Source organism: Euprymna scolopes, chromosome 16, assembly GCF_053919585.1.
Source record: "Euprymna scolopes isolate OS-2025 chromosome 16, ASM5391958v1, whole genome shotgun sequence".
NCBI lineage: Eukaryota > Metazoa > Mollusca > Cephalopoda > Sepiida > Sepiolidae > Euprymna > Euprymna scolopes.
In genome coordinates, this window is record NC_136497.1 from 10,848,939 (window position 1) to 10,867,500 (window position 18,562).

An 18,562-nucleotide genomic window follows, 5' to 3' on the forward strand; every position below is an offset into this window, starting at 1 on the left:
CGTACAATCTACAATTTACATTTTAAGAAGCGACACCAAAACAAGCGTTTGTAAATACCGTAAATACTTAGACAAAACGTGCAATTTAAAAGAAGGTAACCGAAAAGAAGAAAAGAGAAATTGTCCGTGAAATCCTAGATGCATGCGATTTTTAATGACCCTGTTACATATGAAAGTACTTAGGAGGAAAGAATGATTGAGAAATAAAGGGTGAAAAGTTAAAAATATGATTTCTTGAAAAGGTGTTTCCTGGTTTTTTTCCCCGTACGACGGTCGAACGGTATAGCTAGAAAAAAGCTGTCAGGTCTCGAAAACTTACGCGAGTGCGCAGCATTACGTGGCATAAAATGGTGGCATAAGCCGTTTCTGTATATTTATCTCCCTAACACAGTGAGCAACAGCGTGAAGTATATCACTTTGTATTTCTGTCAAAATCTAAAAGTCTAAAAATACTTCCATTTAAAAAAAGTCTCGTGTGTCTGTGGGCATGGCGGAGACAACAATGAGGATTACGGTGCTAGTTAGGTGTTTATACACGCCTCGGAGATACATGATTGGAAAATGGAAAAGTACACTAGTATAAGGTCTAGATGCATTAAGTAACTAATAAAGTTTGATTCTTATGAATAACCGACTATAAGAACTATCCTATTCTACATCCGATTCTATTTGACAAAATCAGAAAAGAATTGCAAATTCCGTTGAAAGATTAAGATCAATGCTGTAATTGAGTAGTTCTCTGTTTGGTGGCCATTTACAGGTTCTCAAAACTATCCGTCAGAATTTTATTAAATCTCTCAAAGGATCATCATTCAGCTTCCAAGTGTGACAAGCGAGTGAGAATTGCTATTTAATATTATTATTACTGCTACGACTGCTAAAACTACTTCTAGTATTACTATTTATAATAGCAATAATTTTTTCATAGACTCTAAAAAATTTAACATAATTGCACAAGATGTACGTAACGAACTTTTTAGTGCTGAGTGAACTATAGGAAAGTATACAACTAATAATTCTACCTATAAAAGTTGTTTATTATTAGTAGTATTATTATTAGTATTAGTAATAGTAGTAGTAGTAGTAGTAGTAGTAGTAGTAGTAGTAAGATGTTAATGTGCTTTGCTTGAAACGTTGTTTAATTTGCATATAAAGGTTTTTTTAATAGAAGGCAATACAATGCAAAGGTGTAACGGATGGACACAAACTGAAGCTAATTAATATATAATGGTGAATCCTGGAATCCAAGTAACAATAAGTCCCCCAAAATTTTTAATACGCTCCACCTCTGTCGATAACCTTTGCTATTGATTTCTCGCTGACAATGACCATTGTTCTTCACTGTAATTTAAGTGGCAAGAAGCCTCCCCAAAATCCAAGTTCTCTTATCCAGTGGAGTACATTTTTAGGAGAGGGGGTGTAATTAATTTACAATTTTTCAGTTTCAGTTATCTTGGTTATTATTATTTATGTATTTATTTATTTAATTATTTATTTTCTAACAGTTTTCATGCCTGCAATGATCAGGTATTTGCTACAAGTAACAATGTATATATATGATGCCCCTAGAATCTGACTGCCGCAAGTTTTCTCGGATGTCAAGTAGTCTTCGCTCCTTTCGATGATTGTTGAAAATAATTTTGTGCTATCACAGAAAAATGTTCACACAAGAAATGCCGATTAGCTTTCTCTGGATTCTGAGTGACAATAAGCCTTCCTAAGTACTCTCCGCAGTTGAGGTATGCTTGAATGCCGATCTAATTAGTGGTCGTTACTTCTTTACCTCCTTCTCTACTTCTTTATTCTACTGTTTCTTCTTATTCCTTCTCTTTCTCATCATTATTATTGGCAGTAGAAAGAGCTGCGGCGGCAGCAGTAATGGTAGTATCAAATACATTTTCGCGTGAACCGTTTAATATTATTTTGTAACTTTGCCAAGGTTTTGCAACATCACAATGAAAGCAGATTTTCACATAATATAAGGTCTTCTTAATGGTACAATGATGTCATTTTGACGTACTATTCAAATTTCCTTTACTCGGGCTTTTGGGAATTCACTCCAACCTTCTGATTATAATTGGTCACACATTTCTTTTCTTGTCCAATAATCTGGCTAATTTTACCCTGCGTTCAGAATAATAGTCAATTTGCTCGAATTTCTTATTTTTAACAGCGCGAGACTCTCGCAGATTATGCAATCTGCCATGATGACTTAAATCCTTTGAATCTATTGGCTTCAATTAAGTACTGATATTGTTGGACAGGGATGGATCCACAATTCTCACACTCTTACTTTATTTCACTCTCTCTTTCTTTCTTTCTCTTTCTCTAAGTATGTATGTATGATGTATATATGCATTGCCATATATTTATATATATATATATATATATATATATATATATATATATATTTGTGTGTGTGTCATTCACAAACCAGTCCTGTCTCGCTGTTATTCCTTTTCACGTAGAGTCAGTCAACATCGTCCTTTGGGTGTCATGAGTTTCCTGGTCTTCTGATCGCGCTGTCTAAGTTCTTCTGTTATCCACCATATTAACGGTCCAAAGGATCTTACTAGTGATACTAGTGATACTAGTGATACTACCCATGTATTTATACCTTTTATTAGGTTTCTGCTATATAATTTAGTTTCTAGTTTTCTTGTTCTCCTGCGGTATTCCTTTGTGATTCTCTCTTTGATTTCTGTGGTTTTGCTGGCGTCTCCTTTCCGAATTCCCAAGTATGTATAAGTGTTTTGTTCACCTATTTCTGTTTGGTTGGGTAGTTCCATGCATTCTATCGTCTCCAATTTTTCCTTTCTTATAATTTCTCGGATGGCGACGATTAGGCTAACTTTGGCGCTGTAGGAATTCTTGAAGCAAATCACATCAGGCTTTCTTCAATAATAGAACAATGTATTACAGTGATCATTTAAATGTCATATCTTCACTGTATGTCGAACTTGAGAATCTCAACAGAAATTCGAACGAACCCTTTTATTTAATCCACAGCTGTTCTCGATCCATGACTGGGTAGAAGTCCTAATTAATTTGCAATTGTATTCTTGAGTGTCGCCCGCACTATGGATTGATCCTTCGACATCCAGAAGAGTGTAACTAACAACAAAATTTTACCAAGTGCTTTATTAACTACATCACCTTGCAGACAATTTTAGTATGAATTGTAGGAGCCTTAAAACTATTTTGCTTCTAGATTTATAATCTTACTATTTATCACTATATATCACGATTTATTACTACATATTATTATATATCTATCCTATTTATTATTATCTTTATATATATATATATATATATATATATATGTATATGTATATATAGTAATTTATAAACTATATATATGGCGATTAAGTTACACTGAATATTCCGTGTTTCATCCACTCTAGGATTCTTCAGGTTTACGCGGAATATTAAATGTAGCTTATATATTTTATAAATAACAAACTAGCTCTACCTACGTATTGAGCACTTTTGAAGTAAATACTTAAAGTTTACGCATAAATTTATACTTTCGTATATTAATTTTATGTGAGCAAATGGAGTAGTTATACATATATATATATATATATATATATATATATATATATATATATATATATATACTAGCCGATTTACCCGAGCTTTGCTACGGATATATTTGTATTACACAATACTAATTGGCATTCTTTTAATATTTATGTAATTACAGGTTCGAAACCAAAACTTCTGGGTAAACGACATTTCTTGTACCACTGGTAAAAATGTAAACAAAAGTTCTACATTACGTAAAAAAAAACTGTACAAGTCCGTTTTCATTTTGTGTTGCTCCCAAAAATGTAAATTAGGATTTTTGCGGATAAACTATGCTTGGTTGTGTATATAAAAAATACCCCATTTTTAATAAAGGAAGGACTTTCACATAAAAATTTAATAAACAAAAGATACGGCAAAAATTGAATTACACTTGTAAATCATATCTAAAAAATAGCACGGTTCGTAAATTACAGAAGTACTAAACAGATAAAAACACCCGCATTTTTGTACTTCTGCAATTATTTTTCTTTGAGTGACGCTGAGACATAAAGCGACACCCCCTTTCCCCGAAAAAAAAAACGTAATTACGTTGAAACTCCCCCACACAAATATATATTATCAACTAAATCAATTACCCAGACAGGAAAACATAAGATCTTTCTCAAAAGAAAATCGAAGAAAAAAAAAGTGGAAAAAAAACGCGTAGGAATATATCTGATATAAAAAGCATTACTTTACCTTGTTTCTTTTCAAAGTATTATGGAAACGATAATAAAATTCAGACAGTCAAGTGAATAGTTGAAAAATGATTTTAAAATCGTCCGTAGGAAATAAATTTTAACCTTTTGGTAAACGTGCTCACATCTTACAATGAATCGACATTTATAGCCGAGACTTTAATAGAAGGCTAACGATTTAAAATATTTTGTCGAAAAATAAAATCATCCTTAGCCTAATTATTTTTTTTTATCAATATTTGTAACTTTTACATTTATTGAAAATAAACAATTAAAACAAATCATTTTATCACCATATCACTCGATTTGGTTAAAAACTATATCCGTTCATAACCGGAAGTGAAATATCAGTGAAAATTACTTAAAATGTGCCAGTTTAGCAAATAGTACAAAATAACTTGAATTAAAATAATTTAAATAAATCAACTTTAAATAATACTCTTAAATAGAACAATTACATGAATTACATTACTATAATCAGAAATTTTAATTGAGCGAATTATTTAAAAAGATTTTCTTTAATATAATATGCCAATTAGATTAGTTCTATTATGTACATTGCCTTCAATATAGTGTATATATATTGATCGTGATGCTATTTATTTATATAGAAAATCTTATAGTAAAAAAAATTTATAAAGATAACCGTTTTCAGCAGGAAGTTTTGTATATATTAATCAAATTGTGAACAAACAAACAAACAGACAGGATTACGTATTTATATATATATATATATATATATATATATATATATATATATATATATATATATATATAAAACAAAGAAATCAAGAATATAAATAAAAATTTACCAGTAAATTAATTGTTCGACAGAATACTCCAAAAGCAATTTTAAAAAATCCTTATTCCGCGGAATTTCAAAGAATACTATTCTTCTTTTCAGAAGAAAGAAAGACGTTCGCAAATTATTATGAAAAATGAGTGAAAATAAGGAGAAATGAATGGAAAACTGGAGTAGAAGTTCCAAAATGCATAAAGCCAAACTCTATGTAAATCCAAAAAGACAATGAATTATTTAGAAAAAAAAACAAATACTCATAATTTCAAAGTCAGTGGAACGCGAAAGAGGATTGCAGAGTGAGAAATAATCCGATTGGAGAAGTTCAATGTAGCTTAAATGAATATAAATTCCTCTGGCAGTTGTCGAAAATTGATAGATAGATAGATACATATATTATTATTTATTAATTATTTGGATATAAAGATATACTAAATTACCATTGTCCGCAGGACAACTAAGTGCTTTGTAGCAATCATATTCTCTGTCCCAGACCACTTAAGCGATATTATCTGTATATGGCTAAAAACAAAAAACCTTGAGCATTCCTAAATATATTAAATATAAAACAGATTTTCCGAATATTGATTACAGACAGACAGACACCAAAACTCTATTATAATATAATATTAAAGTGTAACCTATTAATTAAAAAAATGATTCTGAGTTTGCTCGAAATTCCAGAATTTTACTTTCATTTTACATTTATTGATTTAAAATATCTTTTACATTGATTGCTTTTTTTAATCTTGACAAAATGTGTCCTCATAAAAGTTTTGTTAATATATGTGTTTGTGTGTTTGTTTTTTTTTATTTTGTTGGGTGCATTTGATGTTACGTAGTAATTTCCTTTCATTTCCAATTGTATTTTAAAATCAATCATCGCACAAGAGAATTAATTTCTACGTAAACTTCTATTGCATGCCCGATAATGAAGCAGGAGCGCTTCAGCAATACTAACTTATATGTCGAATGCGATCGAGTGAGCATAAATTTCGTTTATATCATTATGTATGTTAGTCGGTCGTATCGTTTTACTCGAAAAATGTAATAATCAATATGAAATGATGTAACTAAATATTATAATAATTAAATGGAATAATCAATATTAAATGTTAAACTAAATGTAGTAACCAATATAAACTGTAATCATCAAATGTAATAATCAATATTAAATGTTATAATAACTAAGTATAATAATCAATATAAACTGTTATGATACGTAAATGTAATAATCAATATTATATGTTAAAATAACTAAATGTAATAATCAATTTTAAATGTTATAATAATTAAATGTAATAATCAATATTAACTGTTATAAAAACTAAATGTAATAATCAATATAAAATATTATAATAATGAAATGTAATAATCACTATATAATGTTATAATAAATATAATTTATTAATCATTATGAAATGTTGAAATAATTAAATGTAATAATCAATCATTAAAAAATTTATAATAATTTAATGTAATAATTAATATTTAATGTCATAATAATTTAATGTAATAATTAATATTAAATGTTATAATAATTTAATGTAATAATCAATATTAAATGTTATAATAATTTTATGTAATAATTAATATTTAATTTAATAATAATTAAATGTAATAATAAATATTAAATGTTATAATAATTTAATGTAATAATTAATATTTAATGTTATAATAATTTAATGTAATAATAAATATTAAATGTTATAATAATTTAATGTAATAATTAATATTAAATGTTATAATAATTTAATGTAATCATTAATATTTAATGTTATAATAATTTAATGTAATAATAAATATTTAATGTTATAATAATTTAATGTAAAAATAAATATTAAATGTTATAATAATTTAATGTAATAATTAATATTTAATGTTATAATAATTTAATGTAATAATTAATATTTAATGTTATAATAATTTAATGTAATAATTAATATTTAATGTTATAATAATTTAATGTAAAAATAAATATTAAATGTTATAATAATTTAATGTAATAATTAATATTTAATGTTATAATAATTTAATGTAATAATAAATATTAAATATTATAATAATTTAATGTGATAATTAATATTTAATGTTATAATAATTTTATGTAATAATAAATATTTAATGTTATAATAATTTAATGTAATAATAAATATTATATGTTATAATAATTTAATGTAATAATAAATATTTAATGTTATAATAATTTAATGTAATAATTAATATTTAATGTTATAATAATTAAATGTAATAATCAATATGAAATGTTATAATAATTAAATTTTATAATCAATATTTAATGTTATAATTACTAAATGTAATAATTAATATTAAATGTTATTATAACTAAATGTAATAATTAACATTAAATGTTATAATAACTAAATGTAATAATCAATATTAAATATTATAATAATTAAATGTAATAATTAATATTAAATGTTATAATAACTAAATGTACCAATTAATATTAAATGTTATAATAATTAAATGTAATAATCAATATTAAATGTTATAATAACTAAATGTAATAATGAATATTAAATGTTATAATAATTAAATGTATAATCAATATTAAATATTATAATATTTAAATGTAATAATTGATATTAAATGTGATAATAATTAAATGTAATAATTAATATTAAATGTTATAATAACTAAATGTAATAATTAATATTAAATGTTATAATAATTAAATGTAATAATCAATATTAAATGGTATAATAATTAAATGTATAATCAATATAAAATATTATAATAATTAAATGTAATAATTAATATTAAATGTTATAATAATAAAATGTAATAATTAATATTAAATGTTATAATAACTAAATTTAGTAATTAATATTAAATGTTATAATAACTAAATGTAATAATTATATTAAATGTTATAATAACTAAACGTAATAATTAATATTAAATGTTATAATAATTTAATGTATAATCAATATTAAATATTATAATAATTAAATGTAATAATTAATATTAAATGTTTTAATAATAAAATGTAATAATTAATATTAAATGTTATAATGACTAAATGTAGTAATTAATATTAAATGTTATAATAATTAAATGCAATAATCAATATTAAATGTTATAATACCTAAATGTAGTAATTAATATTAATGTTATAATAATTAAATATAATAATCAATATTTAATGTTATAATAACTAAATGTAATAATTAATATAAAATGTTATAATAACCAAATGCAATAATCAATATTAAATATTATAATAATTAAATGTAATAATCAATATCAAATGTTATAATACCTAAATGTAGTAATTAATATTATTGTTATAATAATTAAATATAATAATCAATATTTAATGTTATAATAACTAAATGTAATAATTAATATAAAATGTTATAATAACCAAATGCAATAATCAATATTAAATATTATAATAATTAAATGTAATAATCAATATCAAATGTTATAATAACTAAATGTAGTAATTTATATTAAATATTATAATAATTAAATGTGATAATCAATATTAACTGTTATAATAACTAAATGCAATAATTAATATAAAATGTTATAATAATTAAATGTTATAATTAATATTAAATGTTATAAAAACTAAATGTAATAATTAATATTAAATGTTATAATAATTAAATGTAATAATCAATATAAAATGTTGTAATAATTTAATGTAATAATCAATATTAAATGTTATAATAATTAAATGTAACAACAGCGGAGTTACTATCTTTAAGAGCATATCTGAGAAAATAGACCACATACTGTCTTCACATCCCTCGGCTAACATCCACATCTCTGGTGACTTCAACGTCCATTACGGTGAATGGCTGACCCATTCACATAAGACAGATGATGAGGAGAGGTTTTGTCATGATTTTGCCATTGCTTATGACCTCACTCAGATTGTTCGTGAACCCACCCGTGTGCCCGATACACCCGGTCAATATGCAAGCCTCCTAGACCTTTTTCTCTCAACTTCTCCTGAACTATGTTCATGTTCCGTTCATTCTCCTCTAGGATCCTCCGACCACTCCGTCATATCAGTTAAGATAAAAACGAAATGTAAGATGCCCCCAGACGTACCCCTCCACCGTACTGTATACCGATACTCTATGGCTGACTGGGATAGCTTCCGTACATTCATATCTGATTTACCTCTGCACTCCATGTTTAAAAAGGAAGTGTCCTCTATAGTATCAGATCTGACCGAATGGTTAATTGTAGGCATAGACAAATTCATACCATCTAAAAAATTCCAACAAAAACCTAACAGCTAGCCATGGTTCTCCCCAGAATGTGCTGCTGCTATCGTGCACAGAAATCTCTTTTTCCATAGCTACCAACGTAATAGATGCACTGAGACTAAAGCTGCTTTCAGGACTGCCAGCAACCACTGTAAAAGAGTAATAAAAAATGCAAGAGAGCTATATGCCCAGTCTGTTAAATCCAAGGTAGCTGATCAGCGGCTTGGTTCCCACCAGTTTTGGCAAATAACAAATAGGATCCTGAACAGAAGTGTGCGTTCTATCCCAACCATTATCAATGGACCTGAGGTCATCTCGTCAGCGTCAGACAAGGCCAAACTATTTGCAAAGAACTTTGCAGCTAATTCTACCCTATGCGACGAAGGCCATCAACTCCCCATATTTCCTCCTATAACACAGAACAAGCTAGGTAACATACAAATATCCGTGCATGAGGTCGCCAAGCTAATCAAGAACCTAGATTCCAGTAAAGCAACTGGCCCTGATGGCATCCCAATTATAGTGTTAAAAAAGCTTAAACTAGAACTTGCTCCCATACTTACGAAACTGTTTAAGTGCTGCCTCTAAGGAGAAGTGCTTTCTGACTCCCTGGAAAACCTCATCAGTTTGCCCTGTATTTAAGAATTCAGGTGATAAGTCATCTCCCTCTCAGTACAGACATATAAGTCTCCTGTGTGTTATGAGTAAGTTGCTGGAATCAATATTAAATAGAGAAATAGTCAACCACCTCAGCAGGAATAACCTTCTTAGTGACACACAATATGGTTTCCGCTCTGCAAGATCTACCGCAGATGTGCTGACGGTTATATCCCACAGGATTAGTGAATCTCTTGACAAAGGCTTCCTTTCTAGGGCAATTGCTCTTGACATATCAAAGGTCTTCGACAAGGTATGGCATAAGGGTCTACTTCACAAGATTTCCAGCTACGGTATAACTGGAAATGTTTTCTCAATCATTAAATCATTTCTCTCCGATAGGCTCATAAGAATAGTGGTAGATGGACAAAAATCGAAGGCCTGCAATATAAATGCTGGAGTCCCTCAGGGGTCAATCCTAGGCCCAACTCTCTTCCTGATCTACATCAATGACCTCCCTAAACACATACTTAAATCATTCGTTGACATCTATGCTGATGACACGACCATCTACGGCAACACATCAAAGGCTGTAAATGACAAAGTTCTCTCTGATTCTCTCTCCTCTGATCTCGAGCGCGTGGTTCACTGGGGGAAGATGTGGCTGGTTACCTTTAATGCATCCAAAACCAAACTCCTATCCTTACATCATCAACGCTCTGATCCCCATCTGGCATCAATTGTGATGGATTGATCTCGTCTGGGTGAGGCCCGTGTTTTGACAAGCTTCTGGGTTTGACCTTTACTCCTGATCTGAAATGGAACACGTACATCAAGTCCGTTGTCAAGGTCGCTGGAAAGATGGTGGGATCCTTCTACCGCTCCAGAAGATATCTCACTACTGATGCAATTCTCTATCTATATAAAAGCCAAGTACGTCCAAGGATGGAATACTGTTGCCATATCTGGGCAGAAGCTGCAAAAAACAGCCTATCCTGCCTTGACAGAGTACAAAATAGACTTTGTGGCTTCGTGGGGGATGCCCTTTTCTCTACTCTGCAACCTCTCTCCCACATAAGAGACGTTGCGAGCCTATTCTTGTTTTATCGTTATTTCCATGGCAGGTGCTCGTCTGAACTCCATCTCTGGTCCCCCCTCGCCAATCTTTCACGAAAAACACCCGTCTAGCTGAATCCACTGTGAAAAATTCCCCCCCTCTTTATCTGTGCCTAAATCAAAACGTGGATTCCATGAACAAAGCTTCTTTCTTAGAACTGCACGCCTGTGGAACTCTGTTCCGTCTGCCTGCTTCCCACCTGACTACAACGTGGATGTCTTCAAGTTCAATGTTACCAAATTCCTAATGAACCGTCCCCTTAAGTAAACACTTCATCAATGCTCCAAACTAACGTAATGTACGTGCAATAACCCTTATCCCTGAGTGGCTTCCGGGCCTTGATAAGTGGTGATCACTGTGTAAAAAAAAATGTAATAATCAATATTTAATATAATAATAATTAATGTAATAATCAATATTAAATGTTATAATAATTAAATGTAATAATTAATATTGAATGTTATCATAACTAAATGTAATAATCAATATTAAATGTTATAATACCTAAATGCGTTGAATGAAAATCAAATTAATTATATTTTTAGTGTCACTATATTTATGCAAAAAGAGGGAAATAAAAGATAAATTTAGCTTACATCATCCAATAGCTTTGCATTCAAAATCAAAATACAGACATCCGTCAATCACATATCAATTCCTCAAGAACAACATTAATACTATAAACTAATAAATTATTGCTATTTTATTTTGTCAATTTAAACAAAGTACGAATGACCCAATGTCTACCATAACTAACTAAAATTATTCGGATTAGTTTGTTAAACATTGAAGTTGTATTAATTTAAATAAAACGAACTTATAATGTTGTATTAGATTTTTTAAGCATCACAAATTTAATCGCTATATCCATGTTTATATAAACAAGTTTCTAACTAGTTTCCTAATTGAATTCGAAATTTAAAGAATTTGTTATAGTTATTAGATTCAACGTGATGTCTATGATTACAATAGGTATACATATATACATACAAACATGAACACATTATATATAATATGTATGACTGCATACAACACACACACATACACACACAATCATATATATATATATGTGTGTGTGTGTGTGTGTGTAAGTGACCTTATCGATGCGTGTGCGAAAAGTCTCTACCGAATTCCTTTCTGAATACTTGGTTTAAATGAAAATTGATATATAGGGTATTTAGACCTGTGGATTAGGATTTTAACCACTAAATCAGCTGCTAAAGGGTCAAAATTGAAAAAGAAACATTGCCTTAGCCTGTCATAAGTCGGCTCTACACGTTGTTTCTGCGTATGCGCTAATTAAAAGTTATCTGTTAAACAAAGTTATTTTTGCGGTTTTTGTATACGTATGGATTTAGGTCATTCGCTAACGGATAAGGTTGCGTTGCAGTTTAGATGCTAGTTGATGTAACAAGTTTTTTTAAAAATATTTTTTTTTTAATCCTTATATGTATTAATCCCTACGTGCAATATAATAATCCATAAACATCTGACTCTATAATAATATATACGAAATCTGCATGAATTAACATATAATATTTAAGCATATTTTACGACCGGGCAACGAATATATATATGGAGGGGGGGTTAACACATAGGTCTTTTTTATAGAGTGGAGAATACACGTACATATATGCATATACTTAAACATATCATATACACTCCGAAATACAATTACACATTTACGTAAAATACGAGCTTCGCACACTGAATTAGTTTCTGAACTTTTTAAGAAAATGTATAGTCAGTATTCTTCTATATAAATAAAAAAAAACGTAGATGTGCTTATGTGGTTTGCTTGTGTGAAAATATTTAACCAATCAACGCTTAAACATAACACTGAAACTAACAGGGAATAGTAATTATTTTTTTTTTTTTATTACATTTTCACCCCAAACAAGACACATTGCCACTTTGGTGGGGGGGGGCTACTATCAGGGGCAGCAACTACTGGGGCACTATGTAGGGATTTGGGTAGAAAGATGTCGGATCACGTTGCACTTGAACTTCTGCATGTCAGTACAGTTAGGGAAGCAGGAACCTGGAATGGATCTCTACTATGTGGGGTGAGATTTAGCTGCCTGTCGGGTTTGTCGAGGGTGTCTACGTCGTGGGGGCACAAGTGTCTGCAGTTTGTACGAGAATTCACCATTAAAATACTTGTAGAACAAGCAGAGGGATGCAACGCTTCGTCGATGGGAGAGAGGCTGAAGCTTAGATGCCAGTTCAGGGCCTATCAGATTGGCGACTCTTTTTTTAACCTTGTCTAGGAGCGAGAGACTAGTAGCAGATGCAGCAGCCGAAATACATTAAGAGTGGTTTATAACGAGTAAAATCTTTGTTTGGATGGATGAATAACGTATAGAGAAGTATGTTGACAGGTTTAAATGTTAAATGTTTATGAAAACTTGATGGCCTATTTCTATTACTATTACGCAAATTCATTCATAGCTTGAAGTGGTTTATTTTTTACTCTTTTTTATCTGTCGATATTTCAAACTGGGGGAAATGCGGACGGATTGCTAAATGTTTTGATCTCTTTTCTACCTGATGGCACACAAATTATTTTTTTTTTTTTCACTTTTGAAGTCACTACTATATGTAATATATATATTGGTTCTGTTAAAAAAAAAACGAAATCTGTATGAATTAAAATATTTTTAAAATATATTTAATCGTATTTTACGACCGGTCAAGGTCGAACACTCTCCCCCCCCCCTAGTCTTCGAATAAACTTCGAGGACTTAGTTTAATCCAAATTTTCTTTAAAAATTATTGCCATATTACATTTATCAATCGTACTTTACTGGTAAATATTTCTATATAAGTAGATTATATATATATATATATATATATATATATATATATATATATATATATATTGAACTTCGATGTAAAAATTTTTCTTAGAATTAGTTTATTAAGTTAAATGTATATAAATGGCAGCTCCTGTCATGTAATAAATTTATCAACATTATGAACGTAATTCTGCGAACTAAATTTGACTCATATAGTAAAGGTGCTTGCATTGTTCCATTGACAACGAAATATTAAGACGAAAATATCCAGTTGTTACGTAATGCATATATTCGTAGAAAGCGCTCTGAGCTGATGACTTTTGTGCAATACAAATATGCAAATGAAAGACAGATTGACATTTAGAACAGGATATACAGATCACAATATTCAACGAACGGATCTTAAGGTGAAGTCGTCACAGTAAGTGCGCGTGCGGAATCAAAAAAGTAGCAAAAATAGCATCTGTGATTTTTTTCTTTTCGATCGCTGTCACTTTTTTGTTTCGTATTCATTCGGGCACCAATTCTCGAGGAAGTCTTCCAAGGAGGCATTAAAAACGATCAGTTAAGCTTTGTAATACTCATTCATTCTTTTAGCCGATTTAACCTTTAATCTCCTTCAGGTGTATCGTGTCGAACTCGTGTATCTGCACGATATTTCAAACGGAACCCTTTATTTAATTGCTCTCTTTCTGCCGGCTATGCCCAAGTAGAAATTTTCAGTAATTTGCCTGCACTAAGGATTGAATCTTCAACTATGCATGGGATTGTCCCATAGAACTCAATTTTGCGTAACACTTTATTCGTTACGTCACGGGTCGACCCGTGACGTAACACTCAACAAGAGAACAAACCAAATAATAGACATTATCAATCTTAATCAGAAAATTCAGAATCACAAAGTCCGAATGAGTATTTCTCCTGTATCCTTAGTTCTTTTTACCTCGATTTTGTTTTAAAAGACATTTTTTCTTGAAAAGCTAAAAAATGCTAAGTTTCTTATGTATAATTCATAGTCTTCTTTCTCTCTCTCTCTCTCTCTCTCTCTCTCTCTCTCTCTCTCTCTCTCTCTCTCTCTATTATTGTTATTATTACTCACTAAGAGTTTTCACACAGATCAGCATAAGATTGCTCACTAATAACAACTGGCGGTTCCCCTGTAGTCTGAGTGACAACAAGTCTCTCCAGATTTCCAGTACTCTCCATCTATTTTGGAAACGTTTGCGAATGAATTTGCATCCTCACAATAGCCACTTCCCATTGACTTCTCGTTGGCAATGACGATTGGTCTTTCTCAGAATTTGGGTGGAAATAGATTTCACTAAGGTTTTATTCCTCTACCGACTCATGCAGTAGAGATATGATTAGTGTTTCCTGTCCTCGGTCTTTCTGTTCTTGTCAACCCTTCTCGACTGTTTGGTGTGACGCCAGTTGATGCCGACAATACAAGTTTGATTTTTTTTTGGTGGGGGGGGGAATATTATTATTATTATTATTATTATTATTATTATTTTTGTCGTTGTTATTATTATTATTATTATTGTTGTTGTTGTTGTTATTATTATTATTATTATTATTATCATTATTATTATGAGAATTATTTGACTCTCTTATTTTGATATATGTTTACTGTATGTTATGCAAATTACGTATACATAGTCGTAATGATTGCCTTAATAATAAAGAAGATAGAGGATAACCATATACTCCTCACAGTAAAAGTTCGGAAGAAATTTCTTAACAAAACCCCTTTATATTTTTTATGTCAGTATTTTAATGGGGTTACATTATTGAAAAGAAACTGAGAAGGCGGTAAATCGCAATAATTGGGTTCCGCATGACCTTTTTGAATGAATGCTTTTCTGAAATCAGTCATGATTTTCTGGATAACTTAACCGATGTTGATATATGTTTTTGTCGTTTCAGGAGTATGGTTCCTGCCGTCTTCATCGAAAGGAAGCCTTCAAGCTCCCGAGAACTCGTAGCAGACAAATGAGCCAGGAGAGCCGAATGAGCAGGACCAACAGTTTCTCCTTTGAACGGACTAGCACTCTGAAGCGAACGCCAGGCAAGAATAGCAACCTTAGTTCACAAAAGAGTCGACAATACAAGCCGCAGCAGCAGCAACCACAACAGCAGCAACACAAACAAATAGAAAACCAATACTTGGAAGGTGTCCTGACCGACATAGCACAGCCGGATACTTACAGCGAACATTGCAGCAGTAGCGTTTGCGAGTTGCCCCAGACCCGCAATACAGACTTGCAAAATAATATCCTCGACATGGCGGACATATGACAGAATCTGAAAAAAGAAAGAACAAAACAATACTTGTTATTTATGAGAAAACGGAATTACCTGTAATAAAAACGTAAGATCACGATATAGATTATGAAGCGTAATATGGCGTACGATAACAAACCGATAACTAATTATAGTTATCTTATACATGAGACAGTTATACAAAGGGAGATAATATCCATCAAGGGAGGTAATTTATTATTTTCTTATCGCTACAACCCGGTCATTAATGTCGAACGAATCATGCAGAACATTGACAAAAGTAGTTATCTATTCATGATTGAGGGTGAACACTTGAATTGTGTGATAATCTCGTTGATTGCCCAACGTTTGAGGAAAGCAATAATGCCACTAATTAGAAAAACGTCGACAACTTTGATTGGTTTCATTAAAATTCCAGCATTCTGATTGGTTAAAACCAGCTGTTCTAATTGACGCACGTCGGTTGGTCTAATGAGATGATTTGCTAATGTTAGTCATTATTTTCCAAAGGACTATAGTATTTGATCATCAAAGCAACTATCGTTTATTTAAGCATTTTCTAAAGCAAGTGTATCAAAAAGGTATTTTAAATCATGATATTAGCATGACAATCGACACAAATAACTTTTCATATATAAAATTTTAAATTCTTCTTTAAAGATGACCGCCAAAATATTTTTTAAAAAAACAACTTTTGCATTCAATATTTGTCGTTGAAGATTAAATTGTTTATCATTTTGCATATTTTAGTATTTTATACATGATTTATATAAACTGATGTCAGTTAGGATCATTTTTAAATATTTTAAAGCATTTTGGACCATTTTATTGGCTTTCGATATTTAGTTTGATGTGATATTTGTGCTAGTGATTCATTTTCTTGTTCGTATGTTAGAATCGTGTCGGTAAGTAAACTACCAGATTTTGACGCTAGTAAGGTTGCTGATCTAAGACTCGCAATCGGTTCAGTTTCTGACAATAATAATCTGACTAGCATCAATTAAGAACATTGTATAGTAAATAACAGTATTTTTGTTTGGTATCTTAGTGTTCAAATTTATGCTTAACCACATCCCCAAATGCGGATTTTTATGGCAAATCTTGATGATATAAATTTATCTACAGAGACTATCGATTCGGTGCTCGTGTTATTAGTTGAAACCGTGGCGTTTGTTTACAATAACCCCGCCATGAAAAACGTATCCTATTACGTTCTAAACTAAACAAGAATCTATAGAAAATTGTTTTGCCTGCCTTTCTCTCTTCCTTGCTAATGTGAAAATACATGTCACCTAAATAGTTTTGAACAAATAAAACGAAAGTCTAAACTGTTTAATTAATCAATTTACATCCTTTATAAAGAAACACTTTCTAAATTATATTTACCTTCTCTCTAAAAGATTAATTACAAGGTCAGCTGTTGGTTCGATAAAAGTGTTTCTGTGGAACGAATTGGATTCGAATTTGGCATATCTATGTTTTAAAGTCTGTCACGTTAACCACTTCGCTATCGTCTCTTTATTACTTTAAAAATAATTTAATAAATAAAACTAAATATTCATTGTAAATTAGCGGGACCTGTGGAAGATTCACAGCTGCATCTTTCATACGTAATATATTGCTGCTGGGCATTCTTCGGACGTCCAGCGTGAATGGAGACCCCGCGATATTATTGTACTCCTTTTGTTAAAACTGTAAAAGTATTTAAGTAATCTGGTTAATGTAGTGTCAGAATATATAATCTCCAATATCCTTATAGGAGTCTGTGACATATTTCTATTGCGTGGACGCCCGGCGCGAACGGAAGCCCATGATATCATTGTACTATCTTTAGACGAGACAGATACTATCCTTGTTTTATCGCTATTTGCATGGCAGGTGCTCGTTTGAACTCCAATCTCTGGTCCCCCCTCGCCAATCTTTCACGAAAAACACCCGTCTAGCTGAATCCACTGTGAAAAATTTCCCCCACTCTATATCTGTGCCTAAATCAAAACGCGGATTCCATGAACAAAGCTTCTTTCTTAGAACTGCACGCCTGTGGAACTCTGTTCCGTCTGCCTGCTTCCCACCAGACTACAACTTAGATGTCTTCAAGTTCAATGTTAACAGATTCCTAATGAACCGCCCCCTTAAGTAAACACTTCATCAAATCTCCACACTAACGTAATGTACTTGCAACAACCCTTATCCCTGAGTGGCTTCCGGGCCTTGATAAGTGGTGATTACTGTGTAAAAAAAAATACTATCCTTGGATCCTAGCCAGAAGACCAAGAAGATATATTTTAGTTTCACGTACATCATTTTTTTTTTATTATTCAATTTTCACCCCAAACAAGGCACAGTGCCACTTTGAAGCAGGGGGCTACTATTAGGGAATTAATTAGCGGGGTCATTATGAAGGGAGAAGAGTAGAAAGATGTTTGTTAACATTACACTTGAACTTCTGC

The 18,562-nt window shown here is 30.6% G+C and overlaps 1 protein-coding gene across 1 annotated transcript in view; it reads left to right on the forward strand.

The window, feature by feature from the left end:
* The window catches only part of LOC145295836 (QRFP-like peptide receptor), a 488,459-nt gene extending 470,149 nt beyond the window's left edge, over positions 1–18,310 (forward strand). The window contains exon 3 of the mRNA XM_080141546.1: positions 15,756–18,310. Coding sequence (XP_079997672.1) covers positions 15,756–16,127 — 372 coding nt within the window. The 3' untranslated portion in view covers positions 16,128–18,310. The remainder of the gene's footprint in view (positions 1–15,755) is intronic.
* Positions 18,311–18,562: the final 252 nt, after the last annotated feature.